The sequence below is a fragment of the Lepidochelys olivacea genome (assembly GCF_965140295.1).
Source record: "Lepidochelys olivacea isolate rLepOli2 genome assembly, chromosome: 23".
NCBI lineage: Eukaryota > Metazoa > Chordata > Testudines > Cheloniidae > Lepidochelys > Lepidochelys olivacea.
Genome location: NC_140433.1, coordinates 14,606,155 through 14,632,670, shown reverse-complemented (window position 1 = coordinate 14,632,670; position 26,516 = coordinate 14,606,155). Strand labels below are relative to the sequence as shown.

Here is a 26,516-nt window from a genome sequence, read left to right as displayed (position 1 = left end):
CGTGAGTAACACAATTGACCCCCACCACTAACGGGGGTCAGGAGCTTTATTTGAAAGTAATGTTGGGTGAATTACAAGGGTGAGAGGTCACCGCTGGGTCCCTCTGCGCAGAGGAAACCCACTGCGGGACGACTTGGGCGGGAGGAGTTTGCACAAGATGCCTGGGCCCCACCCCAGAAAGGTGAGACTGGATCTCTGCAGCTGCTGTGCCAGGGGGCACTGGGATCAGGAGGGCAAAGGTAGTGTCCCACTCGATCCTTGGATGCTGGGCTCAGCATGGGCAGAGGCCCCCGCTCCCAAGGGCTGCTGGTTCACAAGGCGCCGCGGGGTGGCACCTGTGGGTGAAGTGGACCAGGCTGACTGCTTCCTCCTGCGTGCCCCCCGGCTGGCCCCACCAGCATCTCCAGGGGCACTAGTGTGGTGGGACAGGGCTTCTGCTGCTGCCGCCTCATTGTACTGGCTGGTCCAGGCTGTGGGGTCCTTGCTCTGGATCTGATGGGCAGAGAAGGAATGGGGGCTGGGATAGCTGGGCTGCAATTTCCCCCCTTCCTCCCAAGCCTACTTGGGCACCAGCAGCCCTTAAGGGACACATGTCGACTACCCCCTGTAGGGGACCCTCCAAGCCTCAGCCCCCTTGGTTGCCCAGGGACTATCCTCCTAAGCCCTGCCCCCTGGGGTTTTAGCCTTCATCCTCCTATTCATAGCCCCATGGCCCCCTCTGAGTGACCCCAGCCCCCTGAACCTCACCCCCTGGGGCTAGCCCCCAACAGCACATACCTTGGCGACAAAGTGCAGGATCTGCATTTTGGAGGTCTCCTTGGTGGCCCGCAGCCCCCACTGGAACTGAAACTCTGCCAGGTCTGTGTTGGGCATGCGGCTGTACTCCAGATACCTGAGGGGTTGGGGCATGGGGATCAGCGACCATCAAATCTTCACATGCACCCCCACTCTGTCATTGAGCCCACATCCTCCCTCGGGGCTCTCCCCCCACCCCTCATCCCCACTTCCTCCATATGGCCACAGTGACCTGCTCCCAGCATGGCAGAGTGGGTTCAGCACTGGGGTGCAGACATCGGGGTTCTAGCTGGTCCACTACTCCTTTCCTCTCCCTGTGTCTGTTTCCCGCAGTCTGTGGGAGGCGCAGGCTCCACCCCCCATTGCATCTCCAGAGCCCCTGGGGCCAGCCCTCCTCCCCCTCCCCAGAGGGAAAAATGGCTTGCTTGATCTCCCCAGCTGCCAGAGAAAGGTAAAGGGCCAGCCCAGGCTGCATGTGTCCCTGACACCTGCAGGCACAGGGAACTGTCCGCCTGCATGACGGGGCAGCAAGGTCCTCAGCGGCAGGGTATAAACGGCCAGGCTCTGGGCTCCGCTGGCCCAGCGGGATTCAAACTGCCTGCCCCATCGGGCCATCCCAGCACCTCAGACTTCCCAGAGACTGCCTATGGCAGGGTAGTCACCCTGCCATGCTTCAAAGGGCTTAAAACAGCCCTCAGTGAGGGCTGTAGCCAGAGGAAAGCTAGGCTGATTGAGGGAAGTAGCCACAGGTGGGGCCACACCCCAATCAGGCCACAGCTGGCCCTATAAGAGGGCTGTTAGCCAGGAGCTGAGACAGACTCTCTCTAGCTACACAGAGAGAGGAGGACCAGGCTGCCTGGGAAGCTGAAGAGGGTACCTAGGGCAGGGCAATACTGCGGAACAGCAGAGGGAGCTGGGGAGCTCCAGCCTAGCAGAGCCCCAGGCTGCAGGCCGAGGTAAAGGCCCATGAAGGGTCCTAAGACTGCAGAGGAGCAGCCCAGACCTAGACAGAGGCAGCTGGTCTGACCCCCCTGGCGATGATAAGTGGTACAGACTGCAGTCTGCCCCAGGGAGGGGGGGTTAGATGATGACTAACAGTAGCCACTGAGGCAAGGGAGGGATAGGGGGTTGCGGGTTCCCCTGGGAGGGGAGACCCAGACTGAGGGGGTACTACCAGGGGGCAGAACCCTAATCTAGAAGGGCACCGGGGTCTGGGAGGGGCACAGGGCCAGCGGCAGGCGAGACACCAAATGGCAGAGGGCATTCTTGACTGAAAAGAGCTAATTCCCTGGACAACCAGCAGGAGGCGCCACAGGGTTCTGTGGCAATGTCACCCCAGGAGTCCTCCTCCCCCCACTGCCTAGCTCTAACCACTTCCCTCCCTGGCAAGCCCAAACTTACTTTTGCTGGACAAATTCCACAGTCACCAACTCCCTGACATTCCCAAAGACCTTGTGTCTCTTTCTGGAAGGGTTGGGGATAGGAATGTGTTAAAGGGGTAGGGCCTCCGGGGGGGCTCACTGGTTGCCCCACTCTGCAAGCCACTCCATTGGCTGTTTGATGCACAGAGGGGGAGGAGCCTACTGGGGATTAATCTCTGGTTTCCCAGACTCCACACCTACCCGGGTTCAACTTGCAGTTTCTTCAACATCTCCCACACATCAGCTGAAAGGGCAGAGAGAGCCTGTCAATCAGAGGCAGGGCCCTCAGGGAAGGGGCGGGGCTCTCAGGGAAGGGGTGGGGCTTACACTCCTTAGCAGCATTGCCCTTCATATAGATGAAGCTGAGGATGACGGTGAGGAGGCCCAGCTTCGCCGTGCGATCGTCCCTGCAACGCACAATGGGGGTGTCACTCACCCAGGGAACTCTGCGGAGGACTGGGGATCTGGACAAGGAGGTAAGGGGTTTAATGGCAGAGCAAAGACCCTGCTCAAACCTTCCAGAGCTGGGGAAAAAAACCCAGCATCCTAGCTCCCAACCTCCCCCACACCCCTCCCCGAGCTGGGGATAGAACCCAGGAGTCCTGCCTCCCAGGTGCCTCCCTTGCTGTAACCACTAGAGCCAGGGATAGCCTACAGATCTCCCAGCAGACCTCCAGCTGGGCATGGAGACTGCAAGGCAGTCTTCTGGCCACTAGGGGGCAGGGGAACAATGCAAGGATGGGGGCATTCAGGGATCAGCCATGGCAGTTTTTAGGGGGTGGGTGGAGTCTAATGACAAGGATTAACCCTTGAGGGCTTGGAAGGCTCCCAAGGGGGGGGGGGGAATCTGTGACAGTGCCCCCCCAGCCAGCCGGCCTCCTCCCTCCCTTACTGTTTCAGGTTCTCCCCATCCAGGCGTGGCAGGTTGCTGACCAGGATGTAGATGTGATGCTTAGTGTCTATCTCCACCAGTTGCAGCCCAAACACCTGTGCAGGGGAAAGGTTAACTGCACAGAGGCATGGCATGGGGAGTGGATTCTTGTGGTTAGAGTAGGGGGTGTGCAGAGAGCCAGGACTACTGAGTTCTCTCTTTCAGTGGCTATTAGCCAGGCTGGGCAGGGATAGTGTCCCTGGCCTGTTTGCCAGGAGCTGGGAATGGGTGACAAGGGATGGATCACTTGGTGATTCCCTGTTCTGTTCATTCCCTCTGGGGCACCTGGCATTGGCCACTGTCGGAAGACAGGACAGTGGGCTAGATGGACCTTTGGGCTGACCTAGTATGGCCATCCTTCCCAATGTCCAAGAGAGAATATGAGAGAGTGATATCTAGGGGCTAGAGCAAGGCGGGCTAGGAGCCAGGACTCGTGGGTTTTATCCCTGACAAAGAGGTAAGTGAAGTTTAATGGTTAGAACAAGGAGGGCTGGGAACCAGGACGCCTGGGTTCTATTCCTGACATTAGGAGGGGAGGGGCAAGAGGAAAGGGCTGCAACATAAAGTAGCCAAGACCGACCCAGCACACCAAGGCAAACATAACAGTTTTGAACAATGTTTAAAGATCGCTCAGTTGAAAGATGGTCCCTTGTGCAGCAGGGTGCCCCCTACCGCCTGGCACTGAAGGGCAGGGGAGCCCCTGCACCCCACCCCACAGCATAGCATCCCCTAGTGCCTGGCACGGCTTCAGAAGAGCGCCACCTGCTGGAGGGTCCTGCTGGCTCGGTTAATGATCTCACAGTAGACCTCTTTGTAGTCTTTGATGACGTTCTTCAGAATATCTACAAGGGGGAAGAGGGGGAGCCCTGTTACAGCCATTCCAATGGCTCCTAGCACCCCCTGCTGGCAGGACAGGGCCCCTGCAGTGGTAACCCTCTGGGCCAGCGGCAGAACTGGAAATAGAACTCGGGGGTCTGGAGCAACTTCTTAGTGACCGTTCCAGTGACATCCACCTCCTCATTAGCTACCTCCTTCTGGGGATCCCATAGCCTGCATTATGGGGATTCAAGTCGGGTCTCTGAAAGTTTCAAACCTTGCTGGTGACTGGGGAATCAGGACTCCTGGGTTCCATCTGCAGCTCTGGGAGGGGAGTGGGGTCTAGTGGTTAGGGCAGGGGTGGCTGTGAATCAGGACTCCTGGGTTCTATCACCAACTCTGAGAAGGGAGCGCAGGGCAGTGACTACAGAACACCTAATCAAAGCATATAGATGTGGCACATGCAGTGTGAAAAGCACCTTGCCTGAATCCTGACTCTGCTGCTTCAGAGACCTGGGTTCAGACTGAGTGGGGAACAGAAGTGGCCTCAGGGAGCCCCTCTGCTAACCTGAAGGGGGCTGTGGAACCCCCACCCCAAACTCCATGACCATCTAGCAGGCCTCTTACCTGCCCGTCTGATGGGGATTTTCTTCTGATCCTTGATCAGCAGGAATTGCACCAATTCACTCACCTGCAGGGGGAAGACAAGCTGTGTTACAAAAAGGGATGGGGCTGCCCTGGGAGAAGAACAGGCTCCCATGTGCCACAGAGGTCCCCCCACCTTCTGATCCACTTGAGCCCCTGAGAATCTCTCCAAGTTCCGCTGCACCTGGCTGGCGGTCTGGGTCTGGGTCAGCGCGTAGTCCTCCTCCATGGCCACGTTGTCTGCCTGGGCAGAGGCAGAAGAGGATCAGAGCAGAACGGGGAGGGTAGGGAAGGGATTTGGGTGCTGGAAACTCTTTGCTAGGATGGAGAGCTGGCTAAGGGAATGGGGCAGGGGGCCTTTCCCCTCTAGGGGGTGTCCGCTTCCATCTGGCTCCTGGGTCACGGAGTGGCTGGAGGCGGAGGGGTGAGGAATGGGGCATGGGGGGAGTGGCTGGCTGGGAGAGGGGCACAGCGGAGGGGAGTATCCCCAAGGCAAGCTCCATCCCGGAGAGGGGCCAAGCCCTTGACTGCACCTCATTTGGGCCATCACTCCCAGGCGGACCGTCTGCCCTGTGGGTACGGCAAGGACAGGAGCCCTGGGGGGCTGCTAAGGGGGGCCGGGGTGCAGCCTCTGGCTCCTCCTCCCCACGGCTGCCCGCTGGATCCCAGCTCCCAGGGAAGAGGTAGCCAGGCCCCTGCTCCTGCCTCTGGGCCCTGCTGCCCCATGCCAGGGGGGCTTAAGGTCCTTACTTGCCCCCAAGCACCACCTCAGGGCCCCGCTGTCCCAGCAGAGTCCCTCAGGGGCACCCTGTGACCGTCCTCACGGCCTGGCCCCCTGGGAGCTCCCGCCCAGCCCCAGGGGCTCCTGGGGCAGCCGTCAGGTGCTCCCTCTTCCCCGGGACACCCCCAATGCCTGGGGTTCCCCCTCATGGGCTCCCCCCAGGGGTTTCCCCAGCCTCCCTCCCCCTCATGGGCTCCCCCAGCCCCCTCAGGGGCTCCCCCAGCCCTCTTCCCCGGGACACCCCCAGTGCCTGGGGTTCCCCCTCATGGGCTCCCCCCAGGGGTTTCCCCAGCCTCCCTCCCCCTCATGGGCTCCCCCAGCCCCCTCAGGGGCTCCCCCAGCCCTCTTCCCCGGGACACCCCCAATGCCTGGGGTTTCCCCGCGCCCCACCCCGCCCCCCTCAGCGCCCCGACCCGATCGAGCGCGCCCCCCTCGCGCCTGCGCCGCCTCGTGCGGCGAACGGCCCCACCCCTCCCCTCCCCTCCCGGCCCCGCCCCCGGCCTCGTGCGGCGAACGGCCGCTCCCCTCCCGGCCCCAGCCCCGCCCCGGGCCTCGTGCGGCGAACGGCCCCTCCCCTCCCGGCCCCGCCCCCGGCCTCGTGCGGCGAACGGCCGCTCCCCTCCCGGCCCCAGCCCCGCCCCCGGCCTCGTGCGGAGAACGGCCCCGCCCCTCCCGGCCCCGCCCCCAGCCTCGTGCGGCGAACGGCCGCTCCCCTCCCGGCCCCAGCCCCGCCCCCGGCCTCGTGCGACGAACGGCCCCTCCCCTCCCGGCCCCGCCCCGGGCCTCGTGCGGCGAACGGCCCCTCCCCTCCCGGCCCCGCCCCCGGCCTCGTGCGGCGAACGGCCCCTCCCCTCCCGGACCCGCCCCCGGCCTCGTGCGGCGAACGGCCGCTCCCCTCCCGGCCCCGCCCCCGGCCCGGGCCTCGTGCGGCGAAAGGCCCCTCCCCTCCCGGCCCCGCCCCCGGCCTCGTGCGGCGAACGGCCCCACCCTCCCGGCCCCAGCCCCGCCCCTGGCCTCGTGCGGCGAAAGGCCCCTCCCCTCCCGGCCCCGCCCCGGGCCTCGTGCGGCGAACGGCCGCTCCCCTCCCGGCCCCGCCCCCGGCCCGGGCCTCGTGCTGCGAGCACAGTGTGACGGTTGGATTCCAGTCACTGGGGGTGGGGTGGGCGCCCTTCCCCCACGCGTGGGCCATGTCATGGACTCCTAGGCCCGCCCCCTACAGGCCACGCCCACACTTCCCCCTCTCCCCTCCCCCTGCAGGCCACGCCCACCCCTGCCCCTCTCCCCCGCCCCTTGCAGGCCACGCCCACCCCTGCCCCTCTCCCCCGCCCCTTGCAGGCCACGCCCACCCCTGCCCCTCTCCCCCGCCCCCTTACAGGCTACGCCCACACCTGCCTCTCTCCCCCGCCCCCTTACAGGCTACGCCCACACCTGCCCCTCTCCCCCGCCCCCTGCAGGCCACGCCCACCCCTGCCCCTCTCCCCCGCCCCCTGCAGGCCACGCCCACACCTGCCCCTCTCCCCCGCCCCCTTACAGGCTACGCCCACACCTGCCTCTCTCCCCCGCCCCTTGCAGGCCACGCCCACCCCTGCCCCTCTCCCCCGCCCCTTGCAGGCCACGCCCACCCCTGCCCCTCTCCCCCGCCCCCTGCAGGCCACGCCCACCCCTGCCCCTCTCCCCCGCCCCCTGCAGGCCACGCCCACCCCTGCCCCTCTCCCCCGCCCCTTGCAGGCCACGCCCACACCTGCCCCTCTCCCCCGCCCCTTGCAGGCCACGCCCACACCTGCCCCTCTCCCCCGCCCCCTTACAGGCTACGCCCACACTTCCCCCTCTCCCCGCCCCCTTACAGGCCACACCCACACCTGCCCCTCTCCCCCGCCCCTTGCAGGCCACGCCCACACCTGCCCCTCTCCCCCGCCCCCTAACAGGCTACGCCCACACTTGCCTCTCTCCCCCGCCCCCTTACAGGCTACGCCCACACCTGCCCCTCTCCCCCGCCCCCTGCAGGCCACGCCCACCCCTGCCCCTCTCCCCCGCCCCCTGCAGGCCACGCCCACCCCTGCCCCTCTCCCCCGCCCCTTGCAGGCCACGCCCACACCTGCCCCTCTCCCCTGCCCCCTACAGGCCACACCCACACCTGCCCCTCTCCCCCGCCCCTTGCAGGCCACGCCCACACCTGCCCCTCTCCCCTGCCCCCTACAGGCCACACCCACACCTGCCCCTCTCCCCCGCCCCTTGCAGGCCACGCCCACACCTGCCCCTCTCCCCCGCCCCCTTACAGGCTACGCCCACACCTGCCTCTCTCCCCCGCCCCTTGCAGGCCACGCCCACACCTGCCTCTCTCCCCCGCCCCCTTACAGGCTACGCCCACACTTGCCTCTCTCCCCCGCCCCTTGCAGGCCACGCCCACACCTGCCCCTCTCCCCTGCCCCCTACAGGCCACACCCACACCTGCCCCTCTCCCCCGCCCCCTGCAGGCCACGCCCACCCCTGCCCCTCTCCCCCGCCCCTTGCAGGCCACGCCCACACCTGCCCCTCTCCCCTGCCCCCTACAGGCCACACCCACACCTGCCCCTCTCCCCCGCCCCTTGCAGGCCACGCCCACACCTGCCCCTCTCCCCTGCCCCCTACAGGCCACACCCACACCTGCCCCTCTCCCCCGCCCCTTGCAGGCCACGCCCACACCTGCCTCTCTCCCCCGCCCCCTTACAGGCCACGCCCACACCTGCCTCTCTCCCCCGCCCCTTGCAGGCCACGCCCACACCTGCCTCTCTCCCCCGCCCCCTTACAGGCTACGCCCACACTTGCCTCTCTCCCCCGCCCCTTGCAGGCCACGCCCACACCTGCCCCTCTCCCCTGCCCCCTACAGGCCACACCCACACCTGCCCCTCTCCCCCGCCCCTTGCAGGCCACGCCCACACCTGCCTCTCTCCCCCGCCCCTTGCAGGCCACGCCCACACCTGCCTCTCTCCCCCGCCCCCTTACAGGCCACGCCCACACCTGCCCCTCTCCCCCACCCCTTGCAGGCCACACCCACACCTGCCCCTCTCCCCCGCCCCCTTACAGGCTACGCCCACACCTGCCCCTCTCCCCCGCCCCTTGCAGGCCACGCCCACCCCTGCCTCTCTCCCCCGCCCCTTGCAGGCCACACCCACATCTGCCTCTCTCCCCTGCCCCCTTGCAGGCTACGCCCACACCTGCCTCTCTCCCCCGCCCCTTGCAGGCCACGCCCACACCTGCCTCTCTCCCCCGCCCCTTGCAGGCCACGCCCACACCTGCCCCTCTCCCCCGCCCCTTGCAGGCCACGCCCACACCTGCCCCTCTCCCCCGCCCCTTGCAGGCCACGCCCACCCCTGCCCCTCTCCCCCGCCCCTACAGGCCACGCCCACACTTCCCCCTCTCCCCGCCCCCTTACAGGCTACGCCCACACCTGCCCCTCTCCCCCGCCCCCTGCAGGCCACGCCCACCCCTGCCCCTCTCCCCCGCCCCTTGCAGGCCACGCCCACACCTGCCCCTCTCCCCTGCCCCCTACAGGCCACACCCACACCTGCCCCTCTCCCCTGCCCCTTGCAGGCCACGCCCACACCTGCCTCTCTCCCCCGCCCCCTTACAGGCCACGCCCACACCTGCCCCTCTCCCCTGCCCCTTGCAGGCCACACCCACACCTGCCTCTCTCCCCCGCCCCTTGCAGGCCACGCCCACACCTGCCTCTCTCCCCCGCCCCTTGCAGGCCACGCCCACACCTGCCCCTCTCCCCCGCCCCTTGCAGGCCACGCCCACACCTGCCCCTCTCCCCCGCCCCTTGCAGGCCACGCCCACACCTGCCTCTCTCCCCCGCCCCTTGCAGGCAACGCCCACACCTGCCTCTCTCCCCCATGCCCTCAGCCCCATTGCGGTTGCAGGAGTTCCCCAGCCCTCCTGGGTCCTCAGCCCAGGGCCCTGCCCAGCCTCTCCCCACCGCCCAACCCCCACGACAACTTCAGGGGGAAACTGAGGTGACACAAAAGGGGACGGGATGGACCCCAGAGCACAGAACCCAGGAGTCCTGGCTCCCAGCCCCAGGATTCCCCCTGTAACCACCAGACCGCACTCCCCTCCCAGCGCCAGGGAGAGAACGCAGGAGTCCGGGCTCCCAGCCTCTCCTCCCACAGCCGGGCTGATTGACCCTGTCGGCCTTTCCCCTGCAGCCCCACCCGTTGCGTCTGGGCCCGTGGGCCGGTGAAATAAGGAGTGCACTGTGTGAGTGATGGAAGCAAACCAGGTCAGGATCCGCCGAGCTGGGAGCCATTTCACCCTAGACCCACGACGGGCAGCGTTCTCCAGCACCCGGGCGCAGGTGGCACAGGCCTTTGCTACGCCTTCCGTTGGATCCCCTGGCACAGGTAGCTCCTGTGAGGATCACCCCCCCTGTGCCATCTTATTCCTGGCATGAGAAGAACCCTCTCAAAACAACCCATTCCCCGTCCTGACCCCAGCAGAGAGCGTTATCAGAAGGCTGACGGGTGATCTGGAAGGGGACCCAGGAGATTGGGAGGAGTGTCGCCAGGTGCCTCAGTTTCCCCACCTGTCCAATGGGTTGAAATAACCTTTGGCTATTTAGGTGGTCAGGTTTGGGACTGTCTCTAAGTGTGTGTATGTACAGTACCTTGTATGATCAGGCGCTGCTTTCGGCTGGGGTCTGTGCAGCACCGGGCACAGGGAGGGCACTCATCTCAGTAAGCACCTGGCACAAGGGGCACCCATTGGTGATGGGCATCTGTGCAGCACCTGGCACAACGGGGGGGCCCTGCTCTCGGTCAGGGTCTCTGCAGTGCCTGGTACAATGGGAGCCTCATTTCAGCTGGAGTTTGTGCCATGGAAATTCAAAACATTTGGTCACCAGGCCCCTGGGACTAAAACCTGGCTATTTTCAGCCTGCACAGCTCTGGTTTGGGGTGAGTTCCAAACCCACCGCTCGGATAAATAACCAAGACACCAGGACAGGCATCACATTTTCCCTGTCAATGACTAATTTCTTTCACGGCTCCGGGTTGTTCCTTCCAGCCTCCTTCAGCTTCTTTCCAATTCCCCCTTTTTTGTGGCTCCAGAATCCTTCGTTTTGTCATTTTGACTTTTTCAAAAAGAAAGAAGCAGCCTTTTCACTGAACCTTGGCCCTCTCGTCTTTGGCAGAGGTTGATGTAAACAGCCGCGCCGGGCCAAGAAAGGATCTGGCTCTGTATTTGTTTATTTCCTTGCTTAGCTTCCACCACCTCAAGGGATCGGCACAGCTCTGGCGGGGATCTCAACGCTGCAAGGAGCCACGGAGGTCTTCGAATCCGACCTGGGAGACGCGGGCTGGGGAATGTCCAGCATTTATCCTGGGATCGCACCCACTGCTTCTGCTGGATCTTCCACACCCAGTCCTGATTTAAAGACCTCAAGAGAGGGGCAATCCACCCTGTCCTTAGGTGAGTTGTTCCAATGATTAACAGCCCTCCCTGGTAAAAATCCGGGCCTTCCCGCTAGTTTGTTTCTTCCTCCGTAGAGGGATTTGTTTGTGTGGGTCCTACAAAAAGTAATGCCCCTGGCTTTAGATCGTTTTAAAAAGACGTTGTTATGGTAGAAATGCCCCCACCTGAGCTCGGGGCCCCTGTTACGCCAGGCACAGTGCTGCACAGATACCCCCAGACTGAGATTGGGACCCCATCGCACCGGACACTGCACAGACCCCGCCCCTGCTGAGATTGGGGCCCCTGGCACAGACACCTCTTGCTGAGATTGGGACCCCATCACGCTGTCCCAAAGAGCTTACGATCCAGACAGCACCCAATTCCCAGTTCTGCCACAGAAGCCCCGTGCCCCGTGACCTACGGACACCCATCTGTCCAGGGGCTGGTTACTCCAAAGAGAGCAGCTGTGGGATGCTCTGGAGAAACGGATAGCCCTTCACCTCCAGCTTGCTCCTGTCCCAATCCAGACCCCCGAGGAAGGGGGCAGGATTGGGAGCTGGCTATGGGAGTGGGGTCTAGTGGTTAGAGCAGGGTGATAGAAGCCAGGGCTCCTGGGTTCTCTCCCCGGCTCTGGAAGGGGAGTAGGGTCTAGTGGTTAGAGCAGGAGGAAGCTGGGGGGCCAGTCTCCTGGCTTCTCTCCCTGGCTCCACCAGTGACCCAGAGAGTGGAAGGGCCAGAGCCAGGAACAGAACCCATGTGTCCTGGCTTCCACTCTAGCCCTGCCAGCCACTAGATCCCAGTGCCTCCTTTGGGCTGGGTGATTAGCATGGTTAGCTCTATGGAGTACCGACCTAGCCAGAGCTCCCAGCGGAGAGAAATGCTGCATGGCTTCCCTCCCTCTCCATTGCAGCCAAACCCAGAATCTCCCTGCGGCCAGCCTGGCTTGCGTTAATAACAGCGCCCGGAGTTTTCTCCACACCTGAGCCCCTTTATGTCTTTTGGAAATCAGCGTTACAAGAATGACCCTGGCAATTCTGACGTCCTCTGGCTCATGAACTCGAAGGGTCTCCAACAGCCGGTCCCCTGTCCTGGGGCTGGATAGGAGCCGGCGCCCCTTAGAGGGGAAAGGCCCCATTCCCCACCTCCCTGAGCCAGCCAGTTCCCACCCTAGGGCTTGACGGGGGTGTCCCCTAGAGAGGAAGGACTTTCCCCTAGTCATCCAACCTCCCTCCCCATTGTGGAGGGCAGTCGTCTGCCCTGTGCCTTACAGGGGGGCAGACTGGATGATCCCAGCTGTCCTGTCTGGCCCCATGGGAAGAGACGCCCTGATGGATCACGGGGATGTAACTGGTGTGAAATCCCGCTCGATAAAATCTCCGTGGCTCCTCCAAGGAAACCCATCGCACCTGCAACCCTTGAGCCAGGCTGATTCCTGGCCGTGGAGTTCAGCCCAGCCAGGTACGCAGAGCCGGCTCCTTTTTTGCTGGCCTCCCGTTCTTCAGCTCCCGGGCTCTGGCTCCTGTTGACCCTTGCACGGGCTTCCTTGCCTTTTTTCCTTTTTAACCCAGGGCACGGACTCGCCTGAACATTTTGTTTTCATTTCATCTTACAGAGGGGAGAGCGAAGGCCTGGCCTCCCTCCAGCCTCCGAGGGGCAGACAATCACAGCTTGTGTCCGCATGAATGCTGCATTGAGAGGTGCGGGGGGGAGAAAAACCCGTGAAGCTTTAAAAAGTGCGTCCAAAAAAGAGATCTCGGAGGTTGGTTCTTCTTGGTGGAGCTGCGGGGACGCATCATGCCAATGCTGAGACAGCTGCTGCTCCTTCCCTTTGCTCTCCTAATGTGCCTGGAACCTCTACCCAACACTGGGCACCCCCGTACTCCAGAGGTGAGGCCATTTATTTTTCCCCCCCTTGCTAAGTTTTGGGGTCTAGTGGCTACAGCAGAGGATGTGATACCCAGGAGCCCTGACCTTGTTGTCATCTCCAAATCACAATTGAACCTCACGTTCTCTGCTCTAACCACTAGAACCCACTTCCCTCCCAGATCCAGGGTTAGAACCTGGGAGTGCTGACACCCAGCATCCCTGCTCTAACCCACTACACCCCACAGCCCTCCCAGTGCCGGGGAGAGAACCCAGGAGTCCTGGCTCCCAGCCCCCCTGCTCTAACCCACTAGACCCCACTGCCCTTCCAGAGCCGGGGAGAGAACCCAGGTGTTCTGATTCCAGTCTAGTCATCTAACCATTCTGATCCCATCTCCTGCCCCTAGTCAAAACTCTTCTTGTTGCAGCACCTGTGGTTAAAGTCTGCATCAGTTGGGCTGGGTCACCTGGGGGTCACTTGTCTCTAGATCAGGGGTGGCCAACCTGAGCCTGAGAAGGAGCTAGAATTTACCGATGTACATTGCCAAAGAGCCACAGGAATACGTCAAAAGAAGAGGAGGACTTGTGGCACTTTAGAGACCAACACATTTATTTGAGCGTGAGCTTCCGTGAGCTACAGCTCGATGAACGCATCCGATGAAGCGAGCTGTAGCTCACGGAAGCTGATGCTCAAATAAATGTGTTGGTCTCTAAGGTGCCACCAGTCCTCCTGTTCTTTTTGCGAATACAGCCCAACACGGCTGCTCCTCTGAAACCAGTAATATGTCAGCAGCCCCCCCATCAGCTCCCCCACCCCATTCCCAGCACCTCCCACCCACCGGCAGCCCTGCCGATCAGCATCTCCCCCTCCCTCCCTGCACCTCCTGATCAGCTGTTTCGTGGGGTGCAGGAGGCTCTGGGGAGGAGGGGGAAGGAGTGAGGGATTGCGGCTCGGGGGAGGGGGCAGGAAGGGGTGGAGTGGGGGCAGGGCCTGGGGCAGAGCCAGGGGTTGAGCAGTGAGCACCCCCCGGCACATTGGAAAGTTGGTGCCCATAGCTCCAGCCCCAGAGTCGGTGCCTAGACAAGGAGCCGCATAGTAACTTCTGAAGAGCCGCACGTGGCCCCGGAGACACAGGTTGGCCACCCCTGCTCTAGATTGTAAGGCAGATGCTGGATCCTTGTGGTCTGTTTATCCAGCACCAAGCGCAGCATAAGACTGATCCTGATTGAGCCCTTCTGGTGCTACAGTAATATGGGTGTGCATTGCTGAAGATGGGCGGAGGAGAGAAAAGAGCCAATACAAATTAAAACCACAGCTTTCTGCCAATGGAAAGAGAAGCGGGTGTGTAGCTGGGGTCTGGCCCCATTGATTCCATGGAGCTATGGCTGATGGACACCGGCTGGGGGTCTGGTCCTATTGACTCTAATGGAGCTATGGCCAATTGACCCCAGCTGGGGTCTGGCCCCATTGATTCCATGGAGATGGACCCCAGGTGGGGTCTGGGGCAGAGGCGCTGGGTCTCCGGTGTAGCTAAGCAGGGCTCCCCCTGGAACACAGCCACTCCTCAGCGTGCTTCGTTGGGTGAGCCCCAGACTCATGCAGCTGCTGTCTCAGACCCAGAGCCCAGAGCCAGTGCAGCCAGGAATCTCCCATTTTGCACCAACGGAGGGAATTCCGTCGGGGGCTGGGGGGATTTTGCTCGGAAAAAGGAGCGAGATCAGGCAGGTGTCATAGCGGAAGGGCCTGCTTCCGGAGTCCTGGGGCGGCGGGAGAATGTCAGCTTCGATTTCAATAGAAAGAATGAAGTTTTAGTTCTTGTGCGTTAGAGCGGGGCACCGGGGGGGGGGGTGTCTGGGAGCCAGGACACCTGGCTTCTCTCCCCAACTCTGGAATGAGGCCCTCCAGGCACACCCCCTTTCAGCCATGGGCAGGGCAAGGCTCTCTGGAGTCACCTTCCTACACGTCCCTGTTTCTGTGCCCAGCTCACCATGGCCAGTTTCTCCATCCGCTCCACCATTGTGTCCCGCTATGCCTCCACCCGTGTTCGGACTGACCTGAGCAACCCCCACGCCGAGCGCAAGGAAGCCATCTTCGACCTAGACCTGCCCGGCTCGGCCTTCATCTCCAACTTCACCATGTGAGACTGGGACGGGTCCCAGCCATGCAAAGCCTGCGGCCACACCCCCACACCTTGGGGATGGCAGGGGAAGGGGGTTGGAAACGCATTTCCGTGGGATCCAGGGATGGAGGGGGACTGGAAGGGACAGAGCAGTGGAGGAGAGTGCAAGTGAGATAGATTAGATAGGGGGTGTGTGGGGTGGGTGGCTGAAGGGATGGATGGAGGGGTGGTAATGAGGAGGAAGGGAGGGATGGGTATGGGTGGTTGGAGGGTGGGGATGGGGATGGATGGAGGAGTATGTGGGGAAGGATGGAAGGTATGGGAATGGAGAGATGGTTGAAGGGGTGGGGATGGGGATGGAGGGAGGCATGGAGGAGTGGGTATGGGTGGTTGGAGGGTGGGGATGGGGATGGGGATGGATGGAGGAGTATCTGGGGAAGGATGGAAGGTATGGGAATGGAGAGATGGTTGGAGGGATGGGATGGGGATGGAGGGTCCCCAAAACCAGGTCTGATCAAGGAGACCCATCCCCACTGTCTGTCGCTATCAGGCAGATTTAAGGCCATGTCCCATAATCCCCCTCTCTTCCATCTTAGAGCCATCAACAATAAACTCTATGTGGCTGAGGTGAAAGAGAAGCATCAAGCCAAGAAGATGTACGACGAGGCCCGGAGACAGGGCCAGACAGCGGCTCATGTTGGCACTAGGTGAGACCCTGGCTAGAGGTGGCTAGAGCGGGGCACTGGGAGCCAGGACTCCTGGGTTCTCTCCCCGGCTCTGAGTGAGGTCTAGTGGGTTAGAGGAGTGAGGGCTGGGAGCCAGGACTCCTGGGTTCCATCCCTGGCTTTGCCCCCTGCCCCCAGAGACCGGGAGACAGAGAAGTTCCGGGTCTCCGCCAGCGTGGCAGCCGGCAGCCAGGTGTCCTTCGAGCTGTGCTACGAGGAGCTGCTGCAGCGGCATCTGGGCAAGTACCAGCACGCCGTGAGTGTGCGTCCCCAGCAGGTGGTGGGGAACCTCACCGTGGAGGTGAGCATCTCGGAGCGCACCGGCATCGACTACGTCCACGTGCTGCCCCTCCGCACCAGCCGCCTGCTCACCAACACCTTGCGAGGTACACACGGTTCACACCTCTGCGAGCGGTCGGCTCAGGCTCTCTGCACACTCAGGCAGGCATGGGTGCATCTGTCACATTTTTAATCTTTTCCTTCAACCCCGTAACCTAGAAACTTACTCTTCTTTTTTTTTTTTTTTTTTTCCACCTGGTAGCCGGGATTCTGCTGCAGTTCAGTGGCCAAGAGCCCTGGCGCGTTTGTGACTGTTCCCCGGTTACTCAGGATACAAGTCACCTTGTTGCCATCTGCCTCTAGCAACAGGGAATCTTTCTGGTGGTAGCCACTCCTGCACTCCCATCTGGGCTGGGCCAGCCCTAACTTTGCCTGGCAGCTTAACAATAGTGCACCCACTCCCTGAGCTCTCCTGCGTTATCTCGCTCCTGAAATCCCCAATTCTCAGCCCCCTAGGTGGAGCGTGCTCCAGTTTACTAGCTTTCCCCCACCCCCCATGTAATGCAGGCCACATGTGGGCACTTCTTGAAAAAGGTTCATTAAAGTAAGACTCAAGAGTGAACTAGAACCAGTGATGGAAATAAGTGGGGACCAAACTAGATCCTGAAACCCCAACCTGGGTCTAGACTTATGGATCGCTCCCCCTCCTAGCTAACCAAGTGGGATTTCCCCCCAGGTCAGTTGGAGCGTTTCTCGCCGCCCTCCGCGGCGTGGGGCACTGCTCAATGGCTGGTTCGAACTAGAGGAAACGGAAGATTCTCTGTAATCTGAAGTCTTGACATCAAAATTTGAGGGCACCAGTAACTCAGCCAGGGGTTCTGGCTTCTTGCTGGCGTGGGTGGGGGAGGCCCTGAGCCTGCGATGTGCAGGAGATCAGGCTGGTGACTCTGATGGTCCCTGATAGGCGATGTGGGGGATTTTGCCTGGAGTTTGCCAGGGATAATTTTGGGAGGGAGCAAGGCAGCTCAACTGGCTGATGAGTAACGCCCTCTGCTGATATATTTCTCCTCCAAGCCCAGCCAACCTGCTTTCAGTAGGAACATGTTGGCCCTTAACTGTCACCCGTTCGAATGTCTCGCAACGGTTCCGAGGCCTGACGAGTTACGAGCTTTCTGTAGACACCTCCCGTGAAATACCCTGCCCGATCTAGAGTCGCAGATCTCGAGGCCAGCTGGGCTTGTTGTGACCATCTCGTCTGACCTCCTTTGTAACACGCCAGAGAGCTGCCCCAAATCACACCTAGAGCAGGGCTTACAAAAAAGAGATCCTGTCTTGATGGAAAAGTCGCCCGTGCTGGGGAATCCAGCACACCCTTGGGAACCCAATCCCATGGTTATTGACTCTCACTGTTAAAACTGAGACCTGATTTCCTCTCTGAATTTCTCGCTTCAACGTCCAGCTGTTGGATTGGGTTAGGCCGCCCTGTGCTGGATCGAAGAGCCTGTTGTTAAATATTTGTGCCCCGTGTAGGGACTTCTAGCGGGGATCAGGGCACCCCTTTGCCTTCTCTTTGTGACGCGAACCAGATTGAGCTCTGGGAGTCTCTCGCTCTCAGGCTGGCTCCCTATCCCTTGTATCATTCCCGTGGCCCTCCTCTGATCCCTCCCCAATTTATCATCCTCCCGCTTGAAGTGTGGGCAGCAGGATTGGACACAGCAGTCCAGCCGCAGCGGTTGCACCGGGGCCAGATCCAGAGGGGAAAGCTCCTGCTCAAGAGTCCCCGGTTTATACAGTGTTAGCTCTTTGGGCCCCCGCGCCGCACTGGGAATTCCTGTTCCGTTGATTCTCCCCCACGACCCCCAAGTCTTTTTTAGGTCGCTGCTTACCAGGAGAGAGGCACCCAGCCTGTAAGGCGGGCCAGCACGCCTTGTTCCCAGAGGGACGCGTTTCCACGGAGCCACGCTGTTCGCCTGCGCCCAGCGGCCACCCAGCTTGCTCTGTATCCATGACCTGGCCCTTCCCTATGTCCCACCCCCTCCAGTCTTGGCATTTCACCAGTGAGGATTTTTTGTTTCCTTCCAGGACATTGAGGGAGATGGGCTGGGGGTGGTGGAATGAGTTGGTCAGGTCTGTGGGGAGAACTCTCAGGGCAGGAGCCCATGTGCCACGGGGTCCCCGTCTCCCAGCCTCCGTCCAGCCCTGATGACCACGGCTTCTCCGCAGGGGACGCCGATGTGCCGCCATCCACCCGGGTGGAGAAGGGGAGCCACTGCGCCTGGGTTGTCTTCTCCCCCACCCCGCAGGAACAGGTGGCTTTCTCCAGCTCAGGCATCCTGGGGGACTTCGTGGTGCAGTACGACGTGGCCATGCCAGATGTGGCTGGGGACGTGCAGGTGAGGGGTGGCTGGAGCTGAGACCTCACGGTTGGGCGGGGAATGAGGGCCATGGAGTAGAGAACAGGGAACAGCCCACAGCAGAAGGGGGCAGATAGACACGTCTGGGGTGGAGGGAGGGGTATGGCGGGGAGGGATAGATGGGACGTGTGGGATGGAGGCAGGGATGGAGCATGGGGGGGATGGATGGACAGGGTGTGAGGGAGGAGGGATGGGGTGTGTAGAAGGAGGCTGGGAGGGGACAGTGTGTGCGGGGAATGGTGGGCTGTGGGCGGGAGGGAAGGAGTGTGTATGGGGAAGCACGGAGGGGATGGTGTGGGGGGATGGATGAGGCATTGGGGGTGAAGGGTGGGGGGGCGAGGGATGGAGGGCTGTGGGCGGGAGAGAAGGGGTATGTATGGGGAGTCAGGGAGGGAACAGTGTGCGTGGTGAGGGATGGATGCCCAGGCAGAAGGGTGGACACAGGCACCCGCTGCCTGTCCCATGGGTTCCTCTCGCTGCCACACCTGTGCCCTGGGCAGCCGCAGCCTCAGCCCTTCGGCCCCGCACCCTTTCCTCTCTGGCAGATCTACAATGGCTACTTCGTTCACTACTTCGCTCCCCGTGGCCTGCCCCCCATGCAGAAGAATGTGGTGTTTGTCATCGACATCAGTGGCTCCATGCATGGCACCAAGATGAAGCAGGTAAGAGGGTGGAGATGCCAGGGGGAGATCGCCCATAGACCAGACCAGTGGGGTGGGGGAATCTGAGCAGAGGGGAGGGGGCAGCCAGGAGATCTGAGGTGGGGCCACAGAAAAGGAAGCACCCACCCCCACAACAGCAGGCCTCCTAGGACATGGGTCAACATCCATGCAGATGAAGCCATGGTCTAATTTGCATATCCATCAGCTCCTTTAGACAATTATCCAGTCCAGCACTCTGCTCCATCCCCCTCAAATCTGTCAGCTCCGCGTTTGAACAGCTCCGTGTTTGAAATGCCAAATTTCCGTTTTCTTTCGGAGTTGAGATCTCGAAATTTGACACTGGCTGGAAATTCTGAAAAAATTCCAGGCGTTAACACTGGGTCCTTTGCATCTGATGGTGTGAAGCAATCTGAGATCTTCAATATAACACAGTGGAGGATAAACATAATACAGAGCTCATATTTCCATGTATGACATCGATTTCTATACGGTCTAACAAGATCCAGTGGATGGACGTTGAAACGGGACAAATTCAGACTGGAAATAAGGTGTAAATAGGAGGGGAATCACCCACTGGAACAAGTGACCAAGGATTGTGCTGGATTCTCCGTCACTGGCAGAGGTTCTTCTGACAGCTCCGCTCTAGGAAGGATTTGGGGGCAAATCTAGATCTAGGGCAAACTAGATCACAAAGGCATGAAAAACCCAGGAATCTGACTCTTCACATTCAGATGAGTGTAAGAGGTGGGTGAAATGTTTGGGTTTAATAGTTCTTGAAAGATGTGACCAAATTCGGCCAATTGTTTCAGCTGGGAAAAAAATGCAAAATAGTCGACTAAGTGTTTTGACAGGTTTCAGAGTAACAGCCGTGTTAGTCTGTATTCGCAAAAAGAACAGGAGGACTTGTGGCACCTTAGAGACTAACCAATTTATTTGAGCACGAGCTTTCGTGAGCTACAGCTCACTTCACTAAATTGGTTAGTCTCTAAGGTGCCACAAGTACTCCTTTTCTTTTTAAGTGTTTTGAGGTTTTGTTTTGAAATTTAGCTGGGTTTGTTCATTCTGAAATATTAAAACAAAATGTTTCGTTCAACCCAGAACCCTTTTTTCCTGAATTTTTTTTTGGTTCAGCCTCTGAAGTGAAAAATCAGGGATTTGCTGAGTTCTAATAATAATAGAAAAGGCTAAAGGAAATGAAGGGATAAAGTCAAAATGAAACATTGTTGAAACGCTTGTTTCATCATTGTTGAAGCAATATACTATGTTAAATCCGCTAATCCATATAAACTAAGAGAAAATACGTATCAGGGTGGAATCCTATTGCAAGCAAACATCGCGAATGTATAGAGTGCCTGCCTGGTGAAACGAAAACAAGACTCCTTTTCCCCAGTGAGATTTTTTGGTGAAATGAGGAAGTTCAAGAGGCCGTGGAGGAAAAGAAAAGGTGTTTAAAACTGTGACAAGCAATGCTCCAACCGCAGGATTTTTCAGTAGTGGAAAAAAGCCAAAAGGATATTGAAGAAAGAGGTGGCAGCTGCTAACGCTAAGGCTGTGGAAGGCTTATATACCCATCTTGAAACAGGAGGATGAGAGAAAAATACACAGACTGGCAAAGCCCCCCAGTAAGAGAACTAAAGACACTGGTGAGATCAAAGTCATTAAAGATGAAACCAGAAATATGTTAATAAATGAGAAACAGATTATAGAAGGGCGGAGAAATTATTTTGAAAGTCTTATGAATGAAGAGAACCCAAGAGAACCGTAGAATCACAGAAATGTTGGGCTGGAAGGGACCTTAAGAAGTCACCAAGTCCAGCCCCCTGCACTGAGGCAGGACCAAGTAAACCTAGACCATCCCTGGCAAGGGTTTGTCCAGCCTGTCCTTAAAAACCTCCAGTGTCGGGGTCCACAGCCTCCCTCGGACGCCTGTTCCAGAACTTACCTACCCTTAGAGTTGGAAACATTTTCCTACTATTTAATATAAATCTCCCTGGCTGCAGATTAAGCCCATTGCTTCTTGTCCTACCTTCAGTGGACATGAAGAACAATTGATCAGCGTCTTCTTTAACAGACCGGAACCGATTTGAAGACTTATCAGGTCCCCCCTCAGTCGTCTTTTCTCCAGTTTTTGTAATCGCTCCTCAGAGGTCAGGTTTTCTAAACCTTGTAAGTCACCCCAGGGGCTGGCAGCACCAGTCCTGGAAGAAGAAGTGGCACAAGCTTTGAGCACCAGGAAAAATAGCAGCAGATCAGCAGAAGTATGGAAGTGCTGGGGCACGTACGATTGCTTTTATTGGCACAGCCGTTAAATGGCATCAGGACTGAGAAGATGCCTGCTGCCTGGAGGACGTCCACATTCCTACCAATATTTAAGAGAAAAGGAGACATACAAGACTGTGATGAACTCATAGACCTCATATGAAGATCTGGGAGAAAGTTATTGATAAGTGACTACGAAGAGAGTGGTAAAGGGCAGTGATAATCAATTTGGATTCACGCCAGGTGAGTCAACGATGGACGCTGGCTTTGCACTAAGACTGGGGGGAAAAGGGAGAGAAAGAAGAGACATACCCTGCACGTGGTACTCATCGCTCTTGAGAACACTTATGACCGCGTTCCGAGGGGAGTCATCTAGTGGTGCAGGAGAAGGAAACCAATCCCTGAAGACTACATCTGATTCCTCCAGAACGCTGCCGTGGTGCTGCAGAAACTGAACCATGTCGAGCTAGAGGGGGAGTACGTCGGGGCTTGGCACGATGCACTTTTTGGTGCTCGATGCGTCCAGAGGATGGCACCCTGCTGCGTCCCTTTCGCAGATGATGGAGGGCTCGTGTGGCAAAGAGGAACCGGAAGACTGTTCAGAGATGGATGTGCATGCTTGAACGAAATGGGTTGAAAATCAGCCAAAATAAAACAGAACATGGGGTCTGTAGAGTCAGTGATACCTTGTAGGAAAACAAGACTGTGCTCGTGTGTGTCAGAGCAACAAGGTGGGTGAGTCTTATCTTTTATTGGAACAACTTCTTTGAAAGCTCGTCTCTCTCCCCAACCAAAGTTGGTCCAATAAAAGATAGGGCCTTGCCCATCGTGTGTCTCTGATATCCTGGGACCGACGTGGTGGCTACAACACTGTGTCGATGTATGTGTATATGTGAGATATAACATACCCAGGACATAAGTGAATATAACGTGCTAGAATTGTAGATCTGCATCCGCTCATATACATAAAATGTGACTATCCCATTATAATGGATCTAATTATAGGGGTATTTGATATGCACAGATTAGGTGTCACTCTATAAATAAAATGTATATAGCCTCTCCTGTTTTCATAGAATCATAGAATATCAGGGTTGGAAGGGACCTCAGGAGGTCATCTAGTCCAACCCCCTGCTCAAAAGCAGGACCAATCCCCAATTAAATCATCCCAGCCAGGGCTTTGTCAAGCCTGACCTTAAAAACTTCTAAGGAAGAAGATTCTACCACCTCCCTAGGTAACGCATTCCAGTGTTTCACCACCCTCCTAGTGAAAAAGTTTTTCCTAATATCCAACCTAAACCTCCCCCACTGCAACTTGAGACCATTACTCCTTGTCCTGTCCTCTTCTACCACCGAGAATAGTCTAGAACCATCCTCTCTGGAACCACCTCTCAGGTAGTTGAAAGCAGCTATCAAATCCCCCCTCATTCTTCTCTTCTGCAGACTAAACAATCCCAGTTCCCTCAGCCTCTCCTCATAAGTCATGTGTTCCAGACCCCTAATCATTTTTGTTGCCCTTCGCTGGACTCTTTCCAATTTATCCACATCCTTCTTGTAGTGCGGGGCCCAAAACTGGACACAGTACTCCAGATGAGGCCTCACCAATGTCGAATAGAGGGGGACGATCACGTCCCTCGATCTGCTCGCTATGCCCCTACTTATAAATCCCAAAATGCCATTGGCCTTCTTGGCAACAAGGGCACACTGCTGACTCATATCCAGCTTCTCGTCCACTGTCACCCCTAGGTCCTTTTCCGCAGAACTGCTGCCTAGCCATTCGGTCCCTAGTCTGTAGCTGTGCATTGAGTTCTTCCGTCCTAAGTGCAGAACCCTGCACTTATCCCTATTGAACCTCATCAGATTTCTTTTGGCCCAATCCTCCAATTTGTCTAGGTCCCTCTGTATCCTATCCCTGCCCTCCAGCGTATCTACCACTCCTCCCAGTTTAGTATCATCCGCAAATTTGCTGAGGGTGCAATCCACACCATCCTCCAGATCATTTATGAAGATATTGAACAAAACCAGCCCCAGGACCGACCCCTGGGGCACTCCACTTCACACCGGCTACCAACTAGACATGGAGCCATTGATCACTACCCGTTGAGCCCGACAGTCTAGCCAACTTTCTACCCACCTTATAGTGCATTCATCCAGCCCATACTTCTTTAACTTGCTGACAAGAATACTGTGGGAGACCGTGTCAAAAGCTTTGCTAAAGTCAAGAAACAATACATCCCCTGCTTTCCCTTCATCACAGAACCAGTAATCTCATCATAGAAGGCAATTAGATTAGTCAGGCATGACTTGCCCTTGGTGAATCCATGCTGACTGTTCCTGACCACTTTCCTCTCATGTAAGTGCTTCAGGATTGATTCCTTGAGGACCTGCTCCATGATTTTTCCGGGGACTGAGGTGAGGCTGACCGGCCTGTAGTTCCCAGGATCTTCCTTCTTCCCTTTTTTAAAGATGGGCACTACATTAGCCTTTTTCCAGTCATCCGGGACTTCCCCCGTTCGCCACGAGTTTTCAAAGATAATGGCCAATGGCTCTGCAATCACATCCGCCAATTCCTTTAGCACTCTCGATGCAACTCGTCCGGCCTCAGTTTCTGTAATGGAAACTGAGGGAGTCTATGGTACAGAGCGAATTCTCTCTCTCTAGGTAGAATTCTGGGTGTGAGGGTGTCCCCCATACACATTAGTACGTGTTTGTGTATCGCATAGCACACGTAACGCAGACCAGTGTAACGCCACCCCACGATGAAACGAAACGACGGAGCCAGACCGATTGGTGCCCCCTTTCCCCGTTGAAACCCTCACTGAAATCCACCCCTTCCACCCTGTCCCTCCAATCTCGCCCTGCCCCCCACCTCCCCACCCCCCAGATGTCCCCCAAGCAGGGTCAGCCATGCTGCGTTTCTGCCTCCAGACCAAGAAGGCCATGCACATCATCCTGAGCGACCTCCACCCGGACGACTGCTTCAACATCATCACCTTCTCCGACACCGTCCATGTGTGGAAGGCCAGGCGCTCCATCCCGGCCACGGCCCACAATGTCCGCACCGCCAAGGACTACGTCCACAGGATGGAAGCTGATGGATGTGAGTCACTGCGGGGGGGCTCCTGCAGCTGGGGCTCCTGCCCCGCTCCCCACAGTGCCCCCTAGGAGTTCCCCCCCCACAGCCAGGGCTCCTGCCCCACTCCCCACAGGATGCAGAAATTGTACTGTATTAGAAATTATCATAACACAGTGGAGCACAAATCAGTAGAAGGAGTGGGGTTGGGTGGGCTAGAGGGGTGTCGGGGTGGGGGAGGGCTGGGAGCCAGGACTCCTGGCTTCTCTCCCTGGATCTGGGAGAGGAATGGGGTCTAGTGCGGGGTTCTCAAACTTAATTTTACCACCACTCTCTTCTGACAACAAAAATTACTGCACGACCCTAGGAGGGGGGACCAAACCCTGAGTCTACCCAAGCCCCCCCACTCTGGGCATGGGGGCCAAAGCCCGAGCTCCCCCACCCTGATGCCCTGATGACCCCATTCAGAGGGGGGGGCGTGACCCACTTTGGGATCCCAACTCACAGTTTGAAAACCACTGGTCTAGTGCTTAGAGCAGGGGGGCTGGGAGCCAGGATTCCTGAGTTCTCTCTATGGCTCTGGGAGGGGGATGGTGTCTAGTGGTTAGAGCAGAGGAGGCTGGGAGCCAGGACCCCGGGTTCTCTCCCCGACTTGGGGAGTGGGGTTCAGTACAAGGCTGCAAATCCAGATCCTTCTGCCTTTTTCCTCCTCAGGGACCGACATCAACAAAGCCCTGTTGGAGGCCGCCTCGGTGCTGATCCAGAGCCCGCCGGAGCCATCCCCCCGGCAGATCCCACTGCTCATCTTCCTGACGGACGGGGAGCCCACGGTGGGCGTGACCTCAGGCACTCGCATCCTGGCCAATGCCCGGCAGGCGCTGGGCGGCTCCGTCTCCCTGTTTGGCCTGGCCTTTGGGGACGATGCTGACTATGGGCTGCTGCGGCGCCTGGCGCTGGAGAACCGGGGCATCGCCCGGCGCATCTACGAGGACGCCGATGCCGCCCTGCAGCTCGCCGGCTTCTACGACGAGATCGCTAGCCCGCTGCTGTCCGACGTGGCCCTCTCCTACCGCGACGGCGCAGACCTCACCCGCACGCTCTTCCCCCACTACTTCCGGGGCGCTGAGCTGGTGGTGGCCGGACGGCTGGCCCCGGGGGCCACTGAGCTGCAGGTCCAGGCTGCAGGCCATGGGCACGTCGGGCCGCTGAGCCTGGAGAACGATATCTCGGCCAACGCCACGGAGGCCGCCCCGTTCGGCTGCTCTCCAGACCTGGGGCAGATCGGGCAATTCGTCCAACGCCTCTGGGCCTACTTCACCATCCAGGAGCAGCTCCAGGCCCGGTTCCACTCCAACGACACTGCTGCGCGCCGGCTGCTCACTGAAAAGGCCACCAACCTCTCGCTGAAGTATAACTTTGTCACGCCCGTCACCTCACTGGTGGTGGTCAAGCCAGAAGAGGAGGAGGAGGAGAGTGCCACGGCTCGGGCCACGCCAGGGGCTCCTGTTACACCCCTGGCCACCATGGTGGCCCACCGTGCCAGCAAAGCTTCCAGAGTCAGGCCCGCTCTGGGGGCCACATCCACCTCGCTGCCTGGGAGTGGCACCAAAGCTGCCGCAGGCCTCCCCAACCTAGCCAGAGCCGTGCCCGTCCCAGGAGCACCTGCCACGTCCCAGGGCGCCTCCAAACTAGCCCGAGCCACACCGGCACCTGGCACGGCCACGGCCACGCCAGCTCCTCCCACAGCCCACGGTGTCACCAAGGCAGCCAGAGCCACACCCGGAAAAACACCCAAAGCTGGGAACCCCAGGGCCACAGCTCATCTGCCGCCGAGCCCAGGATCAGCCACGGCACCCCCTTCCGGCCAGCAGGAGACGCCCCCGCAACTGGCCACCAAGCGCCAGCCACATCTCAGAACAGAGAGGGCCCCCTTCTCGTGGGGCACAGCGGCTCCCACGGTCCGGACTATCACAGACGCCTGGACTGGCAACAGCACGGCTGCCCCCCACCACAGGGCGGAGTCTGAGGGCTCCCGGGGCACGCCGGCCGCCGTGGGATCCATCCCACCTGCCACCGACCTCAGCCAGTGGCTGCTGCTGTTGCCGCCAGCAGAGTCAGAACTGCTGTCAGCAAAGGACACGGCCGAGGAATCCGTGGAGTCCCGCCACCCGCCGGCCGTGTACAGCTTTGTGGTGGCCAAAGGAGAGAAGGGTGGGGATCCCATCCCCCCCAGCCCATGCTCCCCATGCCGCCCACCTCTCCCGTGGCCGGGATCCCTCCCCGACTCCCCCCTGGCCTGTGCTCC

The 26,516-nt window shown here is 59.3% G+C and overlaps 2 protein-coding genes across 2 annotated transcripts in view; one reads left to right on the top strand and one right to left on the bottom strand.

Moving 5' to 3' along the window:
- ITIH6 (inter-alpha-trypsin inhibitor heavy chain family member 6) overlaps window positions 1–26,516 on the top strand; it is a 29,604-nt gene that overhangs the window by 359 nt on the left and 2,729 nt on the right. The window contains exons 2-11 of the mRNA XM_084612923.1: window positions 2,573–2,692; window positions 10,627–10,834; window positions 12,429–12,703; window positions 14,663–14,817; window positions 15,396–15,506; window positions 15,663–15,910; window positions 18,027–18,196; window positions 18,763–18,879; window positions 24,067–24,238; window positions 24,926–26,422. Coding sequence (XP_084469049.1) covers window positions 12,611–12,703; window positions 14,663–14,817; window positions 15,396–15,506; window positions 15,663–15,910; window positions 18,027–18,196; window positions 18,763–18,879; window positions 24,067–24,238; window positions 24,926–26,422 — 2,563 coding nt within the window. The 5' untranslated portion in view covers window positions 2,573–2,692; window positions 10,627–10,834; window positions 12,429–12,610. The remainder of the gene's footprint in view (window positions 1–2,572; window positions 2,693–10,626; window positions 10,835–12,428; window positions 12,704–14,662; window positions 14,818–15,395; window positions 15,507–15,662; window positions 15,911–18,026; window positions 18,197–18,762; window positions 18,880–24,066; window positions 24,239–24,925; window positions 26,423–26,516) is intronic.
- On the bottom strand, window positions 7–5,840 carry TRO (trophinin). Its single transcript, XM_084612927.1, has 10 exons — window positions 5,803–5,840; window positions 4,745–4,852; window positions 4,591–4,654; window positions 3,910–3,989; window positions 3,109–3,203; window positions 2,544–2,680; window positions 2,418–2,460; window positions 2,197–2,259; window positions 778–892; window positions 7–492 (listed from the first exon to the last, which is right to left on the bottom strand). The coding sequence occupies exons 2-10, from the start codon at window positions 4,835–4,837 to the stop codon at window positions 226–228; spliced, it is 957 nt and encodes a 318-aa protein (XP_084469053.1). The 5' UTR covers window positions 4,838–4,852; window positions 5,803–5,840; the 3' UTR covers window positions 7–225.

Coding starts and splice junctions, on each gene's coding strand:
- TRO (XM_084612927.1), bottom strand. CDS start 4,837: ATGGAGGAGGACTACGCGCTGACCCAGACCCAGACCGCCAGCCAGGTG. Junction 4,655..4,744: donor GGGCTCAAGTGGATCAGAAG/GTGGGGGGACCT, acceptor TTCCCCCTGCAG/GTGAGTGAATTGGTGCAATT. Junction 493..777: donor TCCTGCACTTTGTCGCCAAG/GTATGTGCTGTT, acceptor TCTGCCCATCAG/ATCCAGAGCAAGGACCCCAC.